Source organism: Sarcophilus harrisii, chromosome 6, assembly GCF_902635505.1.
Source record: "Sarcophilus harrisii chromosome 6, mSarHar1.11, whole genome shotgun sequence".
Classification (NCBI taxonomy): domain Eukaryota; kingdom Metazoa; phylum Chordata; class Mammalia; order Dasyuromorphia; family Dasyuridae; genus Sarcophilus; species Sarcophilus harrisii.
The window spans coordinates 207,831,814-207,854,577 of NC_045431.1; the positions used below are offsets into that span (position 1 = coordinate 207,831,814).

At 37.7% G+C, this 22,764-nt stretch overlaps 1 protein-coding gene across 11 annotated transcripts in view; it reads left to right on the forward strand.

The window, feature by feature from the left end:
- NAV2 (neuron navigator 2) overlaps positions 1-22,764 on the forward strand; it is a 438,256-nt gene that overhangs the window by 341,150 nt on the left and 74,342 nt on the right. For 9 of the 11 annotated variants that reach the window (XM_031943258.1, XM_031943259.1, XM_031943260.1 and 6 more), the window contains 4 exons: positions 7,983-8,121; positions 17,418-17,709; positions 18,907-19,609; positions 22,042-22,506. In XM_031943258.1, the coding sequence (XP_031799118.1) occupies positions 7,983-8,121; positions 17,418-17,709; positions 18,907-19,609; positions 22,042-22,506 (1,599 nt within the window). The remainder of the gene's footprint in view (positions 1-7,982; positions 8,122-17,417; positions 17,710-18,906; positions 19,610-22,041; positions 22,507-22,764) is intronic. The other 2 variants (XM_031943266.1, XM_031943267.1) reach the window with 1 other exon arrangement.

Genomic DNA, 22,764 nt, shown 5'->3' on the forward strand with positions numbered 1-22,764 from the left:
GAAACTGGGGTTGTTTAACTAGGAAATGAGAAATTATAATAGGATAATATTGATGCATTCAAGTAATTGAAGGGTTTACATGTGAAAGGAGATTGCTGCTTTCCCTTCCCCCAGATAAAATTGAGCTGAAAGAAAGAAGTTATAGAACAACCGATTTTGGTTCAATTTCAGTGCAGCAGGCAGGGGACAGGGTCAACTTTGTAGAGTCAAAAGTACTGTTTGCTAACTTTTTAGGGTGTAATTTTTTAAATTGTTAATAATAACTTTTTATTTTCAAAATACATGCAAAAATAGTTTACAGCATCCACCCTTGCAAAATCCTGTATTCCAAATTTTTCTCCTTTCCTTCTTTGGGGTAAAATTTAAAATTGCTTTCCAGTATGACTGTACCCATTCACAGATCTATCAGTAGTATAGCCATGTCTCTGATTTCCCATAGTCCCTTCAAGACTTGTCTTTTACATGTAATATTTGCCAGTCTTATGGCTGGGGTGGAACCTCAGAATGGCTTCAGTTTGCATCTATCTAATTATTAGTATTTTTATATGATTATAACTATTCTAGGTTTCTTTTCTGGAAATTATCATTAGATCATTTTTCGCTTGTGGATTAGATTTTCTTATAAAGTTGAACCAGTTCTTTATCAGAAAAGCTAGTTACAGGAATAACCTACATGATGGAGGTATTGTAAGGAAGATTCCTATTCAGATATTGATTGAATGAAAACCTTTTGTTTCCCTTTGATGTTTGCCTTTCTATAATTAATGAAAATCCCCCACAATATCTTTATGATAAGATTTAATAAATGTCTTCTCGCTACCATGAGTAGTTAAAAGTTATGGGACCGTATTTCTTTAAACATTATCAAACAGTTTTGCTAAGGTTTACATTTTGACTAATTACTCCAAATTAGGGTACTTCTAATAACAGATATTTTTCTAATATTGTAGTTCTTGTAAGAAACTTTACTACAAGAGATATAACAGATACACCACCTAGTATTTATATAGTGCTTTAAGGTTTACAGAACACTTTACAAATATTATTTCATTTATCCTCCACAACCCTGAGAGATAGGTGCTGCTATTATTCCCATTTCACAGATGAGGAAACTAAATTAAATAGAGATTAAGCAGTTTGTCCAGGGCTGCACAGAGAGAAAATATCTGAGGCTATATTTGAACTTTGGTCTTCATAATTCCAGATCCAGCATTCTATTTTTGATTGCTAGAATAGTGTTCCACAACATTATTTCTCTAATTGAATCATTGGGGAACTTCCTTCTCATCATCCCCTCTAAGCAAAGTGGGTTGTGACTGTCTTTTTGGTCTCTATGTAACCCAGAAGCCATGGCTATTCTTCACTTCTATGTCATCCAGCCATCTAAGAAATCTTAAAGTGTGGTCTTCTGCTAGGCTGGAGCCTGGCCCATCCACAAGAAGCCCATATCTGAGGCTGTGCTTGCCCCCTCTTTCACTGCTGTTATTGCCAACCCTACCTGGCTAAGAAGCCTACAAACTCCCCAGCATCACCACTACCGCCCACCCCTCCACAATCATCTTGTTTAAAAAAAAAGGTTTTGTTTTCACAGCATTAATTGAAATGTTAAAATAATTAAAATTATTTTAGTGGTGGGTGGGTGTTTTTCTCTTATTTACTTAGAAGTAGAAGGCTAAGAATGATGGCTCAAGAATCTATATGCTGTAATCTCTTTCCTGTGGAAGATCTGTTGAATGATTAATTAAAGGATGAACTTCCCTGAGGTACTAAATGAGGCTTGTATCAGCCTTGAGAAATTATCACTGGGCCTCAACCCAATTTCAGAGATCTTATCATGAGCATAGGATCCAGAAATGCTAACATTTAGGAGGAGTAAACCCAATGTCCTTCCTTTTTCCTCTGACTAGGTGGTTACCCAACATACTCATACTTAGTAAAACGCACAAAATGTCTTAACATTGGGATTGTCCTTATAAACCATCTAGCCCAGCTGCCCTCCAGTCCAGTTAGGTACTTTTATATATGATGATAAAAATCCTGACATCCAAAAGATGCTCTTTTACCTCCTTCAAGAACACATCAATGTCTTCCTCCACCTTTTGCATCCCAAGTACTATTTCATTTCAGTCCAATACAACACCATCAGTCTTCCCAGTGATAATATCTTTTGGCACCTTCCAGAGATGTCAGAGATGTTGCTGTTCATTTAGGCGTGAGTTTTCAATGTCATACTTTGGTATTGAAATGAAGTAGTACTTCTGGGAAAGAAAGGGAAGGTTAGTCAGCCCAGAAGGAGCTAACGACATTAAGATCCAAGGGGGTCCCCTACAAGCTGATAGGTGATTAGTTAGTCACTGAATAAACATTTATTAAGTATTTACTGTGTGCCTCTAGGCTTTGGACCCAGGTACTGAGGATATTAAGTCCCTATTCTCAAGGAGCTAGAAAACATACAATTCTGTACAAGCAAACTGTCTGTAGCATAACTTTGAAATAATCAACAGAGGGAAGTCACTAGAATTAAGGGAGATTGGTAAAGGGTTCCTGTAGAAGATGAGATTTTAGTTGGGACTTAAAAGATGCCAGGGAAGTTAGAGGATAGAGATGAGGAAACACAGCATTTCAGCCATGGGAGGCAGAGAAAATGACCAGATCTGAGAAATGGAGTGCCTTGTTTGAGGAACCACCAGGAGGCCATTGTCATTGGAATATAGAGTATGTGGTAAAAAGATAACGTTTAAAAGGACTCAAAAGGTGGAAGGGGTGGGGAAACAGGTTATAAAGATCTTTGACCACTAAATGGAATCTTATAGTCAATCCAGAAGGTAATAAATAGTTCATTGAGTATGGTCAAGAAGTGTCTATGTTCAGGGCTCTGTGGATGATACAGAACTGAATATAACAGAGACTCTGTCGTGAAAGCTAATAGTCAGGTGGGATATGTTGATGTATAAATCATTTGCCTTGATCTTCTAAGAAATTAATGTGCCTCCCTTCTATGATATGCCTAATTTATAAGCATCGTGATGTTATAAATTGTCATGTCTATTACTCCCCACTTCTCCTCTCTTCTTGTTTGTATCTTAAATATTTTCAAAATGTTTTTATACCTTCCAATGGCCAGTTAGAAACATCCCCCTTAAATTATTTCCAATTTTTCCCTATCTAGTTCTTCAATTTTGTTAACTGTGGATTACAATGTACCTATTTATGACTCTAAAATACTAGGTACAATCAATTCCTCAAGTTCAATCTCAATTCAACAAATAATTATTAAATACTTGCTATGTGTAATGTACTATGCCAGGTCCTAGAAAAATAACGTCTGAAAGACACTACTTTTAGGGAGCTTTCAGTCCATATTGATTATGTTTTCTTTGTTTATTCCTTACTTATATGTTTTAGAGTATTTTACTGTGAGAATCACATAAATGAACAGACTAATTTCCTGAACTCAGGGAGCTTTCAGTCTTATAGATAATACATGCAGTGGAAGGCAGAATGTTATGACTGTCATCAGAAAAACAGAAAGTGCTAGATGAGTCCCCCCCTAAAAGAGAGTGTTTTTAGGTGGAGGACTTTAGGAAAGACTTCTTGGAGATTATGTCATTTAGCTTAAATCACGGATAGATAGAATTTTAAAGATGGAGGGAGAAGAAAGAGCACCATTAATGATTTATCTCATTTTATTATCCTCTTGAAATCTCTTGATGTTTGCACACTTTATTGTTGTCCATGTTAACACTTACTGCTAATTCTGTCTTTATCATGCATTTCTTGACCAAGAGGCCAATTCTTACTTTCGATATTCTCACTTTAGATAAGAAGTTCTTAAGCAGAGGTTCATCTCCCCTTTTAAAAATGCTCATAACTATATTTCACTATTATTGGTCTCCTTTGTAACTCCATGTATTTTATGTGTTTAAAAACATTATCAGGAGAAAGTCCATAGGCTTTCCCAGACTGCCTAAGGAATAATATGACATGCAGAAATGTTAAGATTCTCTCCATAAGATCATTGATAAGGATAGGATATAAAGCCAAAGAAACATATTATCTTTTCTTATCAGATAATTATAACATATGACTTCTAGGCCGAGTCATTTCATGATTTTATATGGAAATATTAAGTATTTGTCTTTCTTAATTCCCTTATATTTTCACTATTTGTTCTCCTCCCCTCAATGAAATATTGTCTTAAAAAACATGATACTTAACCAGAAGTTGCCAGACTTAGTTGGCCACAATTTGGCAATAAGTCACTAGACTGCATACACCCTTTGCCTTAGTTTCCTCATCTGTGTAAAATTAAGAGTGTTTTCTTCTTACAAAACTTGTCTTGGAGTCGAAAGAAAGAATTTATATGAAAATGCTTAAAGATGTTTGTTTTTTCACAGATATGTTTCTGACTAGACATCTTTCTGTTTATGATTTGAATCAGGGATGAGTTGTGATTCCTGTAGTATTAAGGAAACACTCCATATCTCAGCAAATTTTTATTCATTTGTTATGTTTTTCTACAGAACCTAGCATAGGACTTTGCACAGAACAGACATTCGGGAACTACGTGTTGAATGAATGAATGAACCATGTCTGAATCAACAAGAATTTCAAAATTAACATGCCTAAAACTGGATTCACCTTTTCATCAAAACCTGTCTCTCCTTCAGTATTCTGATTGATGGCAACACCTTCTTCCAGTAACCCAGACTAGAAATCTGAGTCATCTCTGATTCTTCCCTTTACTGGACATTTTCAGTTGAAACATCTCATCAATTCTAACATCTTTCAGATTTTCCATATGCTTCCATTTCCCATTTCAGACCCCCATTACCTCTCACCTCAACTACTGTAACATCTCCCCCAGCTCTCTCTGCTTCATCTGCAATCCATTTTACAAAGTTTCTGGTTTGAGTTCACAAGGACTACATGTGATCACTAACATAGGAGGGCATGACATACTCAGCACCAACTTGGGAAGAATATCATGTGCTTGTCAGTCTTGAGTGCACAGAAAATTCGCTATTAAAGTAGGATGATCAATAGAAAGATTTATGGAATTTAAAGCGGAAGACCTTGAGGGTCATCCAGTCCAACCTATCATTTTCCAAATTAAGAAACTGAGGTTTGAAAAAGGGGAAGTAACTTGATCAAAATCACCTAGATAGTAAGAGAGTAGGCAAACCTGGGCAGATCATGAGTCCAAAACAAACTGAATTTTTGTGCCTAGAACACTAACGGTGTCAACAAAAAAAAAGCATAACAGAGTGCTTTTTCTTCAATGAAACCTTAAATTATTAACTTCTATAGAAATTGTAATCATGAATCTCCCTATTAATCAAATAATATTGGATTTGAAGTCAAGATAGTCGAGTTCTAGTGTGATCACTGGAACTTCCAGCCTTGTGAATTTGAGCAATTGATTTCACTGTGTGAGCCTCAGTTTCTTGATCTGGCAAATTGAAATAATAATATACTATCTGCCTCACAGAGGTATTGCTACATAGAAGTGTGACAGCATTTTCCCCCAGATCTCTTGACTCTCCAGTGATACAATGATGGGAAGATAGTCATTTCAGGAGTCTAGGCTATTAAGTTTAAGGATCCAATGCATCTTGTTGAATCACCTTGCTGGTAGGTACATATTAAATAAGGCAGCTCCTAAGCCCATGTGATCTTAAGTTTTAAGGACCTCCTTTTTCTTCTGCTTATCAAGACTCTAATCATAATTCACTTTTATTTAATGAGCTTAAAGTTTGCAAAGCACTGTCTCTATAGCCATCTTATGAGGTGATTGCAAATCTTATTTATCCCTATTTTCCAACTAATGAAACAGAGACTCCAAGAAATAAAAAAGACCAAAACAAGAAAGCCAAAAAACTCTTGTCCACAGCACCAAGTAAAGACATGTCAAAGATCACATTCAAACTTAGAACCTAAGACTAGATGTCTTTCTACAACACCATGTTGTCTCACAGACTTTACCTGAATTCAACATTCAACTTTGATTAAATGGATTTGGGAAGAAAAAGGGATGAATGTCAAAGGAGATTGTGATGGAAAGAAACTTAAATGAGCAATTGTCTCTTTACCTGATTGGCATGGAAGTCAGGAAGCATACTGGCTAGTTGAACAATACCAGTATTTTCAGTTACTTTAGGAACTATGACTGCCCTGCTATTCTTAGATGCCAAATGACCCGATTTCCAACCTGTTGTAAAAGCTGTGCAAAATAGCATCGTGGATAGGAGTTGGAGTTACTAAGGAAGCCGATAAGTTGTTACCTAGCTGTAGCTTTCTGACAAGCTGGCTTTGTTTTCATTTTGCTTTGGCATTCAAGTCTGAGATTTCATCTAATTCCTGTTCTTTCCTTACCAGCATCCTCCTTATTCTTTTCTTTCTTTCTCTCTCATTCACTTTCCAGGAGTAATCTTTGCCTGCTGAATTTATTAGGTCCTCTGGTCTAGAATTGGTGATGGGGATTATTTATGGTCCATATTTATAAAATGCTTTCAAGTTTGGAAAATGTTTTCATCATCTTATTTGATCTTCACAACAATTAGGCAAGAAAGGTATTGGCAAATGACTAGCCAGGATCATACAACTGATAAAAATCAGAGGCAGAATTTTTATTTTTAGTCCAACATTCTAACCTAGAAAAAAGTGTCTATAAACTAAGCAATCTCATTTTGCTGTGAAAAGCACAAAGACTTATGGGGAAAATTGGGCACCTAATTTTATATCCTATAATTAATACTAAAAGAAAAAATATTAGCTATGGTAAAATAATAGATATGGTACATTTAGTATGATATTGGGGAGCAGCTAACTAAATGACAATTTCAATAAATCAATGCAGTAGAATACTACAATGCATTCAAGATTGCTAAGTATGAGGAAGTATGAGGAATAAGGAATAATAATAATAATAAATAGACAATATTTATATAGCACTTTGAGCTTTGCAAAAGAGCTTTATAAATATCAGCCCATTTGATCATCACAACAACCCTGTGAGGTAGGTATTATCATTCCCATTTTGCAGATGGGAAAACTAAAGCTGAAAAAGGTTGGGCAATTAAATCAGTGACCTAGAATCACATAGCTAATAAAATATCCAAGATCAAATTTTGAACTCAGGTTTCCTGAGTTCAGGTGTGCTGCCACCATGTAAAAATTCTGGAATAACCTGTATGAGGAAAAGATAAAGTAAAGCACAAAACAAGGAGCATAGTTTCTACTTTGATTGTATGAGATAAAAATATATATGCAAATACAATAGTGAAAGGAAATTAGGGAGATACAGTGAGTAACTCAGCTGTTATGGACATTTTACATTTATTCAAATATATAATTATATGATATGTTTAATTTTTTGACCATAATCAAATAGTTACATATAACAATTATATTGCTTAACAGAAACATGGAAAAAGGAATTGAAGAGACATTTATATAGTAGCTATTATGTGCCAGGCATTGCACCAAGCCTTTTTTGTTTTAAGCAAAGATCTAATCTCAACAATCCTGCAAGATAGGTGATATTATATCTGTAATATTAGAAAGCTATAATATTGAGGAAATTGAGGCAAACAGTAGTTAATTGACTTGCCTAGAATTAGGAATTGCCACAATGAATTCAAATACTACACATTGCCAAGAGATGGGGATCTGAATTGATAAAGGTATTTCCTCCTCAGGAAGTTCCCTATACCTGTCTCTAATCATAAGAGTAGAGTTTATTATATATTCATTATTCTGAACATTAAAATGTTCATGATAAGTCATCAAATGTTAGCTCTCCTGCCAGTAGACAGAGAGTTGTTTCTCTGCAGATGAGTCACAACAAATGAAAACTAGCTTTATTTCTGTGGTTTTATTATACTGGGAGGATTCAGGGGTGGTGCTTTTGGTCTGTGTTTGCTCCTCCATAGCTAGAGTGGTAGAAGGCTCAAATTTTCTGGATTTGTTGGTTTCTGCAGCTGGGATGACAGCAGCTCTGTCAGCAGTGGGATCAGTGACACCATAGACAATCTCAGCACTGATGATATCAACACCAGTTCCTCCATCAGCTCCTATGCCAATACTCCAGCTTCCTCAAGAAAAAACTTAGATGTGCAGGTAAGTTACCCCTGTGGGGAATGTGGAACCAGTCCCGAGCTGCCCTCTGGGAAAGAGCAGCAAACCTGAAAGAAGGGAACAGAATGGGAAGGGGGTGGGGATGTTACTGGACCAACTCTGAAGGGCTAAGAGGGGCTTCTGGTCTCTTGGAAACTCTTGCTAACTTAACTAGGGCTCAAGGCAAGGAAGTCAAGTTCCATGTAGAAAGACTATTGCAATAGGAGTTTATTTAGGGTTACCTTTTCTGGGTTAGATAACCTTAAATTCTGCTCTGAGCTGTTTTGCTTAAGGCATGTGATTTTCCCTGCCTCTTTTCTGAAGCAAGGGGTTTGAGTCAGATATTCTCTCTTTTACCTTTAATATTTTGCAATTCTGACAGGATATTACCTCATTTTTTTTGAAGGGAATATTTTTTACATCACTTTATCCTTAAATATTTTTTTGTTATAGTATATTATGGAAATCCTTGTTTGTATTCCATGAACTAAAAATAAAAAAAAAAAAACTAAATATTCACAAAATCATAGAATTTGAACTAGAAAGGACCAGGGGGGCTCTTTCTACTCCTTAATTTTACAGATAAGAAAATTGAGGTCTATAGAATTTTAAAGTGGTTTGCCCAAGGTCACATAATTAATGAGTGTCAGAACTGGGAGCTGAAACTTATTCTCTTCCTCTAAGGAGCAGTTAGGTGGCACAGTGGATAAAGCACTGGACCTGGATCATCTTCCTTAGTTCAAGGAATTGAGATGCTAACTATGTGACTCTGGACAAATCTTAGGCTTATTTGCCTCAGTTTCCTTATCTGAAAAAGAAGCTGGAGAAAGAAATGGCAAACCATTCAAATTTCTCTGCCAAGAAAACCCCAAAAGGAGTCATGAAAAGTCAGACACAAATGAGCAACAATTGTGCCTCTAAATCTGATGATCTTTTCATGATACTATATATAGCTCTTCACCAAAGGAAACTGAGGCATATGCCATATAGTCATTGATTGGGTTAGGATTAAAATTTTTCTTGACTTATATAGTTTCCTAGCTTTAGTCATGTTATTGTGCCATCACTGATGTCTTCGTTCTATGATTCTTTTTCCTTCTCTCCTTTTCTCTCCCTCTTTCCTCCTGCTCTTTGACGTGATTTTTTTCATCCTTTTCTTTTCTCTTTTTCTTTTTTCTTCTTCTTTTCTCTTTCTCCCTTCATTTCTTCATTTTCTCCTCTCCCTCTTTATCCATCATTCTTTTTCCTCTTCTCTTTTTCTCTCCCCTTTTTCTCTCTTCTCTTCTTCATTTTCCTCTCCCTCTTTGTCCTATCATTTTTCATCCTCTCTTTCTCTCCTCCTTTATTCTCTCTCTTCTCTTCTTCATTCTCTTCTCCTTCTTTGTCTTTTATTCCTTTTCTTTTCTGTCCTATTTTCCTCTCTCCCTTCTCCTCTTCATTCTCTTCTCCCAACATTTTTTGAGATTGTGTCTTTCTGTCTCTCCCAATATGGAAGTGCCCAATCCCACCACTGTTTGACATGGAAGCGTGTATGTTTTTGATCTGGCCCAATTCTCCCTTTTGCAGGCAACCTGGGGGCAACACAAACAGACATGTGTTTCCACCAACATCTTGTCCTGTGGTTTCAAAGTCCCTCTTTCTCATAATCAATTCTTATTTACTGAACACATGACAATCCCCAGTGGTGGAGGCTGTTATGTGGCTAATACTAAGCTAGGTAAAGTTTTCCAGAGGGGGCTTGTGGTAGGGCTGAGTTTTCCACCATCTTCTTACTTTTTCTATTTCTTTCTCACCAAATTCCACCAACTATGCCCTCATTTTCTATAGGTAAACCCCCTCATAGAAAATCTCCTTCTTCTGAATGCCCATTTTCTTTGAGAATAGTGCTGAATAAAGGACGTCTGAAAGTTTACGTATGATTAAGTCTCTCAAAAATGTAAACAGTGACTGCCTAATGAGAGGTATTGGGTATAGCCTCCAGGGCTGCCTGTCACTGCATGCATTTTCATTTTCAGCAGTATTTGTGTGTATGTGCTGTGGCTGTGTGTATTTTTCTTTCGATCTTTACTGTACATTATATATTCTGGGATATTATCCCAGGATAGTTACCTCCCAATCAGGGAAATTAGAGAATTTAAATATTCCCACCAAGATGACGTTCTTAACACAAACCATCCATTAAATGTTGCAGATTTCCTTTCATTTTTCTTTCTTTCTTAGACACTTTACTTCCCTGAGACACATGCCAGTCCCAAGGGGGAAAAATGCCTCAAGATAGTCCTTAGACAGCTGGTTTCAGAGCCAAAGGAATTTGGAATTATCTGGTAATAAGCAGTAACTCAGCAGAGAAAGATTTCAGTGTGGGGTTTCTCTTTTGTTTACTTGTTACAAGATTAGAGCAAGACCTGCTCTTAAATTGTGTATTGTATGACTCCCTCAGTCTTTGTTCCTGGACCCAGATGGCCAATGCTGGATTCTCTGTTCAAGATTTATGGAGTTAACATCTGGAGGGTGTGGAAATGATTTTTTTCCTGTGACATATTCAAATCTAGTTATTGCTCAGAGACCCTTCTCCTATGTTTGAAGAATGGCCTGTTCCTCCTTTGCTAATGTTTAATTTCTTCTTGTTCATCTTGAAAGTATCTCATCAGAAAGCTTTTAGAATTAAAGCATAGCAAATGAAATAAATGCAAACCTAAACAAATGTGAACCAAAACAAAGTAAAGATTTTTAAAAGAATGATTTCCCTCAGGACTTCCCATTGTTCCATAACCAGGGTATCTCTTGAAATATCTGATTTCAGAAGAATTACCCAGAATCCAGGAAAAATGTTAGTTGACTGGTAATGTAGTCACTTTTTTCTGAAATTACTCATCCTGAAATTTGGCATCGTCGGATTCTCAGTGAATTTTTAAAACACAGGATATCAAATAGGAATACAAATCTTTTATGTCAAAGGATGGAAAGGTATAAACACAGAGGAGTGAAAATTGGTGAAGAACAGGATATGGATTTGGAAATTTTCCTTTTTACAAAGGGAAATATAAAAGGAAGAGGACAACATAGGGGGAAAATATAGGAAGGAAGAAGAAAACATAGAAAGACACTTTCCCCAAAATATGGGGTGTATATTTCTTGCAGCACATGAAGCACAGTACAGCTTCTTTAATCATTCTGGGGGAGAGGAGAATGGTAATAATTGTGACATGGTAGCTTGAAGATAATTATTGATGAGGGGATTAACTGCTTTCTAGATTATCTGTAACACTGACCTAGCTTCACCCTAATATTAAATGATCAGTATTAACATGGGGTAGATTAGGGCTGGATACAGAGCAGATGACTGGAGGTATGAGTTTGTGTGTGTGTGTGTGTGTGTGTGTGTGTGTGTGTGTGTGTGTGTGAATGTGTGTATGTGGATCATACCTAGAAAGAACCTTTAGAACCACCTAGTGAGGAAGACCTGATTTGAAAAGTGACTTTAAACACTTACTAACAGTGTGATCCTGAGCAAATCACTTAAATGGGTTTGCCCCAGTTTTCTCATCTCTAAAATGAGTTGGAGGAAAAAAATGGCCAACCATACCAATAGATGTGCCAAGAAAACCCCAAATGTTGTCACAGAGTAAAGAACACAATTGAAACAACTGAATAACATTTTCTAGAGGCAACGTGACCTATAGATAGATCAGTGTCCTTGGAATTAGATTTAAATCCATGGATTTAAATTCTTCATCAAATCAGCTGAACAAGTCACTTAAACTCTCTGGGCTTGAATTCCTCATCTGTCACATGAGGGTATTAGACTAGGTAAACTCTGAGGTCCCTCACCTCCAAATCTGGGATTCTAGAATTTAGCAAATGAGGGAAACTGAGGTATAGGATTGTTACATGATCTCTCCAAGATCATACTAATAGCAAGTGCCAGGATATGATTTCAGTTAAGGTCCCTTGATTCCAAATTCAAGATCCTTTCCATTCTTCACACTGCTCCAAAGGCTGCCATAGTAATATCTTTGTAATGACACAAATATTAACTATCTCTTTTTCTGGGTGGATCATTATGGTGGTTATTTTCCTTCCTTTGTTTGTTAGAGACAGCATGACATAGTGGATAGAGACTTGGCAGTGGACCTAGGAAGACAATAAGTTTGTTTCTATCTCTAACTACATCACCTGTGTGGCTCTGGGGAAAAAGTCCCAACATCTGAGCCTCAGGCAACTCTATAATACTACAGCATGTTAACAAGTCCCAGCATGCATTGGTAGAGGGAGTTTCCTATATTTGTGACATCAGAGGTCCAGGCCCAACCTCTGTCTCTTTTATTTTTGTATGTCCTGTAATATCTAATACATAGCAGGCATCTATCCTGTAAATATTGCTAAATGAATGAGTTATGGTTTTGTTTGTATTCAGAATCCTAAGGGTTGGGATGTTGGAAAAACGAAGGAGCTCCCCAGCTGCTGACCACATCGCTCAGAATGCCTTCTTCCCCCATTTAGATGATTAACAGAGAGCTGATTAAAACCTTATTTCGACAGTTTGTCCCTACATATGTTACAAGGGTTTTTGTCAAAGGGGGTTGGTGGCAGAAGTTCAGGGTTTATAAAAAGTAGATAAATAATCCTAACTCCCCCACCATAATTACATAAAGATTGTCAGTTTCCTCATGCTCTGTAAGCAAGCCAATGCATCTCTTTTGCATAATATTTTTTCTAATTGTATGTAAAAAATTTTTTTAACATTTGGTTTTTAAATTTTGATTTGAAATTTTCTTCATCTCCCCTTCCTGAGATGGTAAAACAATTTGATAAAAGACATACTCATATGTATGGAGAGAAAGAAGGGGGGAAGGAGGAGAGAAAGAGATAGGGACAGATACAGAGACAGAGACAGAGACAGAGACAGAGAGAGAGACAGAGAGAAAGAGAGAATACATTCTTAAGTTTTATTTTTCTGTGCAATTGATTGCAGAAATTTGCTTGTATTAACAGGAACTTAAGATCCAGATCACTAACTCAAAAACTTAGAGCTATAAGGGACCTCAGAATCATCTTCTTCAATTCCATCATTTTACGAATGTGAAACCAAAGAGACAAAATACTTTGTCTAAGAAAGGGTTTTTTTTTTTTAACTTTTTCCATGTGTGACTCCTTTTCTCCCAAGAAATTTTCTCATGACTCCAGGACTATAGGCATATAAAATTAATATAAAATCAAACCTTTACAAATAATAAATCATTATTTTGCCACCCCCACTTTCAGTTACATGATCCTTCATGGCGTCACAACCCATGGTTTAAAGAAGCTTTGATCTAGGGTCACAACTGAGCTAGGAGGTAGAAACAGGATTTGAACCCAGATTCTATGTCTCCAAATGCAACCCCTCCCCCTCCCTTTTCATTGCTGTCCCATGTTTCTTCAGATTTATTCCCATAATAAAGACCAAATTCACTGGAATGACTTGTGGTATCTCACTGGTGTGGCTTGTGTGGGAAATAGTACTCAGCACATTCTTCATAGCTGTGCATGCTGGGAGAGTTTATCTTCAGATGGCTGGCTATGGGAACAAGTGATATGGAGAAGGTACCTCACAAGGGCTTCAGCCCAGCGACTCCATCAGTATAAAGGGAAAATTGGATTACTGTAAAATTAAGCTCAAATCATTTAGTAGGAAAAATTAAAGGATGACCTGTGAACTAGAGTAATATTTCTGAGTCGTGAAAATGACCCATCTGCATTCATTGAGTTCCATATATTTCAGAATACTGGTCTGATTTAAATATCAGAAGAGTGATGGAAGGCATCCCCATTTTACAAATGAGAAAACTGAGCAGTGAAAAATGAAAGCCCTTGCCAAAAGACCCTCAATAAAGGAGTCGGGTCTAGAATCTGGGGTTTTTCCAGGATTCCTGAAAGCAGTTTGGGGTGAATGCAACACTATGACCTGCTGTCAAGGAGATCTGAGTTTGAATCCAACTTCAGGTACTTACTAACTGTACGACTTTAGGCAAGTCCCCGTAATCTTACTTTCCTCATCTATAAAATGGATATTATAATAATAGCACACAGGTTTGTCATGAAGATGAAATAATACTTATAAAGCCCTTATAATATTTATAAAGCATTATAAAGTAATGCTTAGCGTTATAAATAGCACTATATAAATGTGAGCTATTATTTTGTGAAAAAGGAAATAGACTTGTGGTCAGTGGGGCCCCTAAAGGCAAAACTCTAAGGCCTTCAGGTAGGAGTTTTAGAGGTAGTATAGTCTAATGAAAAGAACATCAGGTTTATCATTGGGAAATTGGATTTTAAATTCCAGTGCAATACCTAGGAGACATTGGGTGAGTAATTTCTCCTTTTGGGATGTCATTTTCTCAGATGTAAAGGAAGGGGTCAGAAAGGATGATTTATAGGAAACAACTCATCGCCAGAGAAAGTGTCCTAACAATTAAATCTATGGGCACAAAAGTGGAATGAACTCCACCTGAGATGAATTCTGTAACATTAAAGATCTTCAGTGGTGTAGTGGGAAAAGTACTATATGTGAAGACCTGGATTCAAATCCTCCCTCTGACACTATATGATTATGGGCATGTCTCTCAAACTCTCTAAGTTTTAGTTTCTTCATCTGTTAAAAATGGAAAGAATTATGTTTGGACTACAGCTCTATTGTAAGGAATGAATGATATAATGTATGTACAGAGCATTATAGAAATTTAATATCAATATATGTAAGATAGTTATATTATGTAACAGGTATTTTATATACATGATTATTGTTGTCAGAGATGTGACAAAAGAAAATGGAGTGGAACTGAAGTTCATTCACTTTCAAAATTATTTGCAAAAAAAAAAAAAAAAAAAAACACAACCAGGGACAGATATGTGGTCCAGTTGATCCAGTGCTAGAACTGGATTCAGACTCGTTTTCGTGAGTTCAAATCTGGCCTCAAACACTGTTAGCTATTTGAGTGTGGACAAGTCACTTTCCCCTTATTGCCTTAGTTTTCTCATCCCTAAAATGAGTTGGAGGAGGAAATGGTGAACTCTCCAGTGTCATTGCCAAGAAAACCTCAATTGGAGCCAGGAAGATTAGGACATGACTGAAACAACTGAACAACCAATTAACACAATTAACAAATTAATACAATTAGACTAATATGCAAGGATGTCAAATTCATCCTGATGAAGACTTCAGAAGTCAGTCATCCAGAAGTGAAAACTTGAAAATATCCCTCTTTCTATGGCTGTTTCCATTAGACCAAATGAGAACTGGGTTAGTGGGCTCACCTTGCATCATCCTTGAAATGGGGAAATCCTGTGACTCTGGTTTCTTCGCTGTTCTTCTTTCCTTGCTTTTGCTCTAAGTAAGGGGGATCAGATTTCCTATTTTCTCCCTACCAGACTAGCCTCCAGTGCATTCTAAGTGTCTTCTTCAGGGCATGTTAGGAGAATAAAATTAATCAGTAAACATTAATTGAGCTACATTACTATATTCAAGACCCTATGATACTGTAGAGGATCCCCCAATCCCAAAATAAGGTTCAGTCCCTGGTGAAATAGATGGAGCAGCAGGACATAGATACAGTGACAAATAATTAATAGAACAAGGTAATTTCTCCAAAGTGCCAAATGAGCCATGCAGATGTGAATGGACAGAGATTTAGGAGAGGGAGAATAGCCATGGCCACAGCTGAGCCTCAATTGACTCACAGGAAGTGAATGCTTTTTAGCAGGGCTAGCATATTACCCAGGAGACAAATGCATCCTGAAGCATTCTCAAGGTCATATAGGCACAATAATCTTAGGTTGTCAATTTTTAAGGTAAAAATTTCTTTTTGAAGAAATCTTCCCCCAAACTCCATGGTCCTTTTGGAAGTATTATAAAGCCTTGAGTTGGGGGCATAGTGTAGCCATCCCAGAAATGATCCAATGTGATAGAGGGGAAATACCAGAGTCCTCAGCCCTTACCCCTGTTGCTGAAAGCTGAGATTTATGTAGTCCCTGTAAGTGTTTGGGGATATCGTGGTGAAATATAAGAGCACTGTACTTTGAGACCTGAGTTGGAATCCTCAGTTTGAACATTGACTTCCCTAAGTCTCAGTTCATTCATCTGTGAAATGGATTTAATAATACTTGTATGTGTGTGTGTGATTGGTTGCTAAAGGAAAGCACTTTGTAGAATTTAAAGAATCCTATACATATACTATTTTCACTCAGGAAATCAATCTGGAATCTGGAATCAGAGAATCTGGATTCAGATCCTGGCCCTGCAGCTTACTATCTCATGACCCCGGGCAAATCACTTAAACTAACTAGGTCTTCACTTAACCAAGGAACTTGGGTTAGATCACCTCAAAGACCCCTTCTATTTTTTACTCTAAGATCTTATGGTCTCTTCATTGCAGAAGTGGGGAACTACACAGGGGGAATATTGCATATTCTGCTGGAAGAGATCAATATGTTATTTGGTTCGGCTGATTTTTTTTTCTATCTTTAATTTTTGTTCTAAGGGGATGGCTCATTGAGGAGAAAAAAGAATCTATTCAATTATGGATGACATAAAAAATTCAGTGAAAAATAATAAGTTAACAGCATATAAATGAAGCTTCAGTTTGAACTCTCCACCCATCTGCTTTGATCATTCCCCTCTGCCTTTTAACATTTGGAGGAAGTATTATTTTAGGATTCATTCCTTTCAGCTCCTGTCTCTCTGGCATGTTCGGGGAAACTAGCAGCCCCTCAGCATGTCTCACTCCACGAGGAAGGCTGCAGCACTGTGCTGTATCTAGAAATGTAGCTGCCAATCAAGTGATAGAGAATCCAGAGAACAAAAGGAAGCTGGCTGAGTATGTTTGAATACACAGAGATACTGGGGGCATATGGAGTTGGAGCATGGCAGCACGGAGAGGCAAATGGTTTGATTACTGAATGCGTTGCACATCTTTGGTGAATTGCTTGGGCTCTTTTATCTTTTTTTTTTTTTTTTAATTTCTGGATCTTTTTGGCCACCTTCCCTTTCTCTTTTTCTTTATACCTTCCCCTTATTTTCTTCCTCTCTTAATCTCTTTAGGTATCATCATTCATCTTTCTTGAATCCAAAGAAGGCAGGGAATTTTGAGTAAGGAATTCAAAATACAAAATCAAAACTTTCTTTTTATCATGTCCAAGAAACAGTTATCTATCTCTTTTTTTCCTTCCTTTTGCTGCTTCAAAACAGTAATATTTTCATGAATTGCACTTCCAAGCTGGGGTCTGGGAAGGAACTAACCTGGCTACTTTTTTTTCTTCAGACTGATACTGAGAAGCATTCGCAAGTGGAACGGAATTCTCTTTGGTCTGGTGATGATATCAAGAAATCGGACGGGGGTTCTGACAGCGGTATAAAGATGGAGCCAGGGTCCAAGTGGCGGCGGAATCCCTCCGATGTGTCCGATGAATCCGACAAGAGCACCTCAGGGCGAAAAAACACGGTTATTTCCCAGACAGGATCATGGCGGCGGGGCATGTCAGCCCAGGTCGGCATCACCATGCCAAGGACCAAGACTTCTGCCCCGACAGGCACACTGAAGACCCCAGGGACAGGTGAGGAAAAGGAGGAAACTGTCCTAAACAGAGGACTGGGAACTCTTGTAACAACTTCTTTCTAGGTCCTCATGGATTTGCATTTCTTTGTTTGGAGAGTTTTTTGCAGTATATCATCCAATAGTCTTTTTTATTTGTTTTTTGTGAGGCAATTTGGGTTAAGTGACTTACCCAGGGTCACACAGCTGGGAAGCATTAAGTGTCTGAGGCCAGATTTGAACTCAAGTCCTCCTGATTGCAAGACCAGTGATCTATCCACTGCATTATCTAGCTGCCTCCTGTTCTGTAATCTTTCAAAAATATATCTATGAAGGAATGAGTATGTGTGTGTACATGTGCATATATATCTACATGTACATACACATTCTTCACCTCAATCTAAATGGAATAACCTATTTGTTTTAGCCTATTAAATGGTTAATATATTTAATTGTTAAATTAGTTAAACTGTATACCCAGAAAAGTCTATTCCAATGTCTCAAATTCATTATGGCTGTGAGATTTTTATTGTGAATGCTTTGGAAAATGGTCAATAAAACAAGGCCAGTTTGTTGAAAGAGGTACGCCCTGTAGAAATGTCTGAGCAACATTTTAACTGGCCATGACCTGGATTCAAATCCAGACTCTGCCACTAAATTACTGCATGATTTTGGGCAAATTATTTAACTTTTCTGGGTTACAGTATCCTCATCTGTAAAATGGAAAGGGTGATGAAATGACTTCAAAGATTCTTTCCAGCTCTAGGATCCTAATGAGGAGAAAGATTTGGTTTCCAGATTTCAAATTAAATGCTTGGGTGACTTTTCTTTACCAGAGGTGTTTTAAATGTTTATGAAAAACAGATATTGCTAATAGATATAACACAACAGCAACAGAAAAGATTATTTCCTTTGAAAGCTGTTTCTTTTGAATTGCACGTGTTTAACCTATGTTGGATTTCTTGCTGCCTTGGGGAAGCGGGGCAGGGAGGAAGAGATGGAGAAAAAATTTGGAATACAAGGCTCTGCAAAGCTGAATGTTCAAAATAATCTTTGCATGTGTTTGGAGAAATAAAATACTATTAGGTATGCTGTTTCTTTTGCCTCACAAAGGGAATTATCTTCCCATGGAAATACCTCTTCACAAGAAATTGTTTTGTATATTGATTGTATTTCTCTGTCTTGACTTTGGATTCTTACCTATTGATTTCTCTCTTAGGAAAAACAGATGATGCAAAGGTATCAGAGAAAGGAAGGCTTTCCCCTAAAACTACACAGGTGAAACGCTCTCCATCAGATGCAGGTCGCAGCAGTGGCGATGAATCCAAAAAGCCTCTTGCTAATAGCGCCAGGACAGCTACCGCCAACACCAACGCCTTTGGGTTTAAGAAACAGAGTGGTTCCACCATTGGGTTGACCATGATTACAGCTAGTGGAGCCACCATCACAAGTAGATCAGCCACCCTGGGCAAGATTCCAAAGTCCTCTGGGCTGGTGGGGAGGTCCACCAGTCGAAAGACAAGCATGGATGGGGCCCAGAACCAGGATGATGGCTACCTAGCTCTAAGCACAAGGACAAATCTGCAGTATAGGAGTCTGCCTCGTCCCAGTAAGTCCAGTAGCCGGAATGGGGCTGGTAATAGGTCCAGCACCAGTAGCATAGATTCCAATGTGAGCAGCAAATCAGCAGGTCTCCCTGTGCCCAAACTGAGGGAGCCTTCCAAGACAGCTTTGGGGAGCTCTCTGCCAGGACTCATCAATCAGACAGATAAAGAAAAGGGAATCTCCTCTGACAATGAGAGTGTAGCTTCCTGTAACTCGGTTAAAGTGAACCCAGCATCCCAGCCAGCATCCAGTGTGGCTCCAGCCACCCATCCGCAAGGAGCCAAGTACCCAGATGTAGCATCTCCCACGCTACGAAGGTAGGTTGTATATTGACTCTCAGTTTAAATAATGCTAACTGGGAATGGAAATGATTGTCTTGGGCAGAATGCATTGCATCTTGTTAGTAAAAGGACAGCTGTTTTCATCTACCTCTATTTCTCATTTTTAAACAGGATAAACCCTTGGGACATTTTTATTGTAAACAAAGAAAACAGTTATCCTTAGACTATTTTAGTGCCTGGACTACTGATTTTAAAAAACAGGTATTTTCAAATAGGCAGAAGAGGAGACTTTCCATTCCTAAATACCTCCTTGTGAATACTTAAAGATTGGTTATTAGGTTAAGAAAAATCTTCCTTCCTTTGAGGATTCATAGCAGAGTTTTCTTGGGCCCCATAAAATGGTCACATTAAAAAATGCTATTGTACGTAATAGAAGTTGTGGCTCATTCAAAATTCTAATTGAAATATCAATCCAATTGAGTCGATCCCTCTCTACTTTCTCTGCCTTGTACTGTGTTGTTTTTTAAAAAGATGAGGAGAAAAGGCAAATGTATTGTTTGATTATAAGGGATTCTGGGAAAGGAAAATTATTTCCTTTATGTCTTCCAAAGCCAATTTGCATCCCCATTTGCCAACTTGAGCAAAATTTCTCTAGGGAGAGAGATGGCATGATTCCTTTATTTCTGTCTGGTCTTTGTAAGATGTTTGTTTCCCTTCTAGCACTGGCTTGTCTTCGTATTCCTTCATGCCATCCATCATCATGTGACTATAGTAAAGGGAGATAGGCAAAAGGGTGTCCTGGGAAGGTGAGACCCCACCATGGCAAATAGGGATTAAAATTTAGTTTTGATGAATAGGAACATTTGAAAGGGCTTCCTAAATACCAATTTCCATGAAAGGTATAATGAAGCAATTCAACACTTACTCTTACTTGCCTAGACTTGACTATTAAAACTTCAAGAACTATTTTTTGAGCAGGGAGTTAAAGTTTGTACCCTTTGTTTTTCCAACATACTGCCTGGTAAATGAAACATTTTATTGCTTCACACTTAAAATATTATATGTAATATTCACTTTGTGTTGAAATTTCTTTTAGTAACTACAAAGGCATTTTCCTAGACCCATAGGCTCCTATAATCACAGACTTAAAAAATGCATGTGCCTTCTTAGATACTACACTGAGCACCTTGCAACTAACTCTTGGCAAATTTAATATTTCATATTGTTATTTTCCTTTCTCATAATTAATCAGGCCCTTCATTCTCTGGGTGTCAAAAGATCCTGTGTACTGAAAGCATTTCTCATCAGATACCAGTTATCTCATAGCTAAGAAGATAATAAAGTACAATTTTATTATAAATGGAATTAGTGGGATTGCATTGGCTATAGAGATCAAACTCACTTTAAAATCCTGTAGCTGATTTCAGGGGGAAACAATGATCTGGCATTCTTAGAGCTTAATCATTGCTTTCCTTGGAAGATTTTTAAATGCTTAGCTCCTACAAGTTTAGGTTTGATTCCTCCCCCCAACACACACACACACACACATACACACACACACACACTTTTCTATAGGTGAAATGTATTTCTTGCATTTGTATGTATGTTTTCCTTTCTGGCCAAAGGCAATGAATGCTGTTGACCTGTTATAAAGGGACCATGTTGTTTTGTTTTTTTTCTCATTCCATCCACCATCCTCCAAGCCTAACAGTACATGATGTGATCATTGGATAAGGTTGGGCAAGTGATCCGTAGGAGAATGAAGCAAAATGGTACCTTTGTGACTTAGTAAGGGCTTTTGTCTACTTAATGCTCCCACAGTTGTTGTTTTGAGGCTCAGACTATCCAGTATTAATTAATGTCAGATGAGCATTCTGGAGAAGCATCAGATATCATAAATGAAAATATTTCCATTATCCATTTGTCCCTGAAAAAGGCTTTCAGGTACAAGTGCCTGCAGTTCCGGGTACTGTGCGTGAAAACTGAGAAAAACAAACTTCATCCAACAACCTAGAAAAATAAAATGAGCATGATGAATTTTTTTCAGTTCATCTAATTAATTTGTGTTGGTTTTATTCCTCTGACTAAATCATAAACTCCCATGAGGGCAACAGTAGAATCTTCTGGATCTTTATCTCCCCAACATCTACAAAATGCTCTACTGCATTTTCATTGAATTATTGAAAAAGAAATAGAATGGGGGCCCAATAATGAAGAATATTGAATCAGGCACTATCTTTCTCACACCCCTATTCTCCACCTCCTTTAGCTTAGAGCTAGAGTTAAGTGATTTTCATAGGACTTGGACGATAAATCTGGGAAATAGCCCCAAATGCAAAGTTATCCTTTTTGGTAAACTAGGAGGCATCGCCCATTTTGCAGATTCTTGCTCTCTCCTTTTCCCCACCACTCTCTTAGAAAGCTGGGCACTGAGCACTCAACCCCCACAATGCTTTATCTCTTCACAGACTCTTTGGTGGAAAGCCTGCTAAACAAGTGTCCATCACCACAGCTGAAAGTATGAAAAATTCAGTGGTCATCTCTAATCCTCATGCTACTATGACCCAGCAAGGCAACTTAGAGTCCCCCTCTGGCAGTGGCATTCTGAGCAGCGGGGGCAGCAGCCCACTGTACAGTAAGAATGCCGACATGAACCAGTCTCCGTTAGCCTCTAGCCCCAGCTCAGCCCACTCTGCTCCTTCTAATAGTCTCACCTGGGGCACCAATGCTAGCAGCTCTTCGGCAGTGAGCAAGGACGGCCTTGGATACCAGTCCATTAGCAGCCTTCACACCAGCTGTGAATCCATTGACATCTCCCTCAGCAGCGGAGGGGGACTGAGTCACAATTCTTCCACTGGCTTGATCTCTTCCAAGGATGACTCCCTCACTCCCTTTATAAGAACCAACAGTGTTAAGACCACACTGTCAGAAAGGTTAGTGTTTCCATTCTGTTCCATTTATCATCATAAGTTAGAGTAACAGCACCCTAAAAAAAGTAGGAAGGTTATAGCAAGAGTCCCCAGAAGTGAGTTAACCTTTAAAAGACAAATTTGGATCTCTTTTCTTTTCTGATCTAGTGATACCTTTATGGATTATGAATAATGTTAGAACTCAAACTGATTTCATACCAGTTTGATATGACGCTAAATAGAAACTATGCTTTCTGCTGCCTATTCGACTTTGGCCATCCT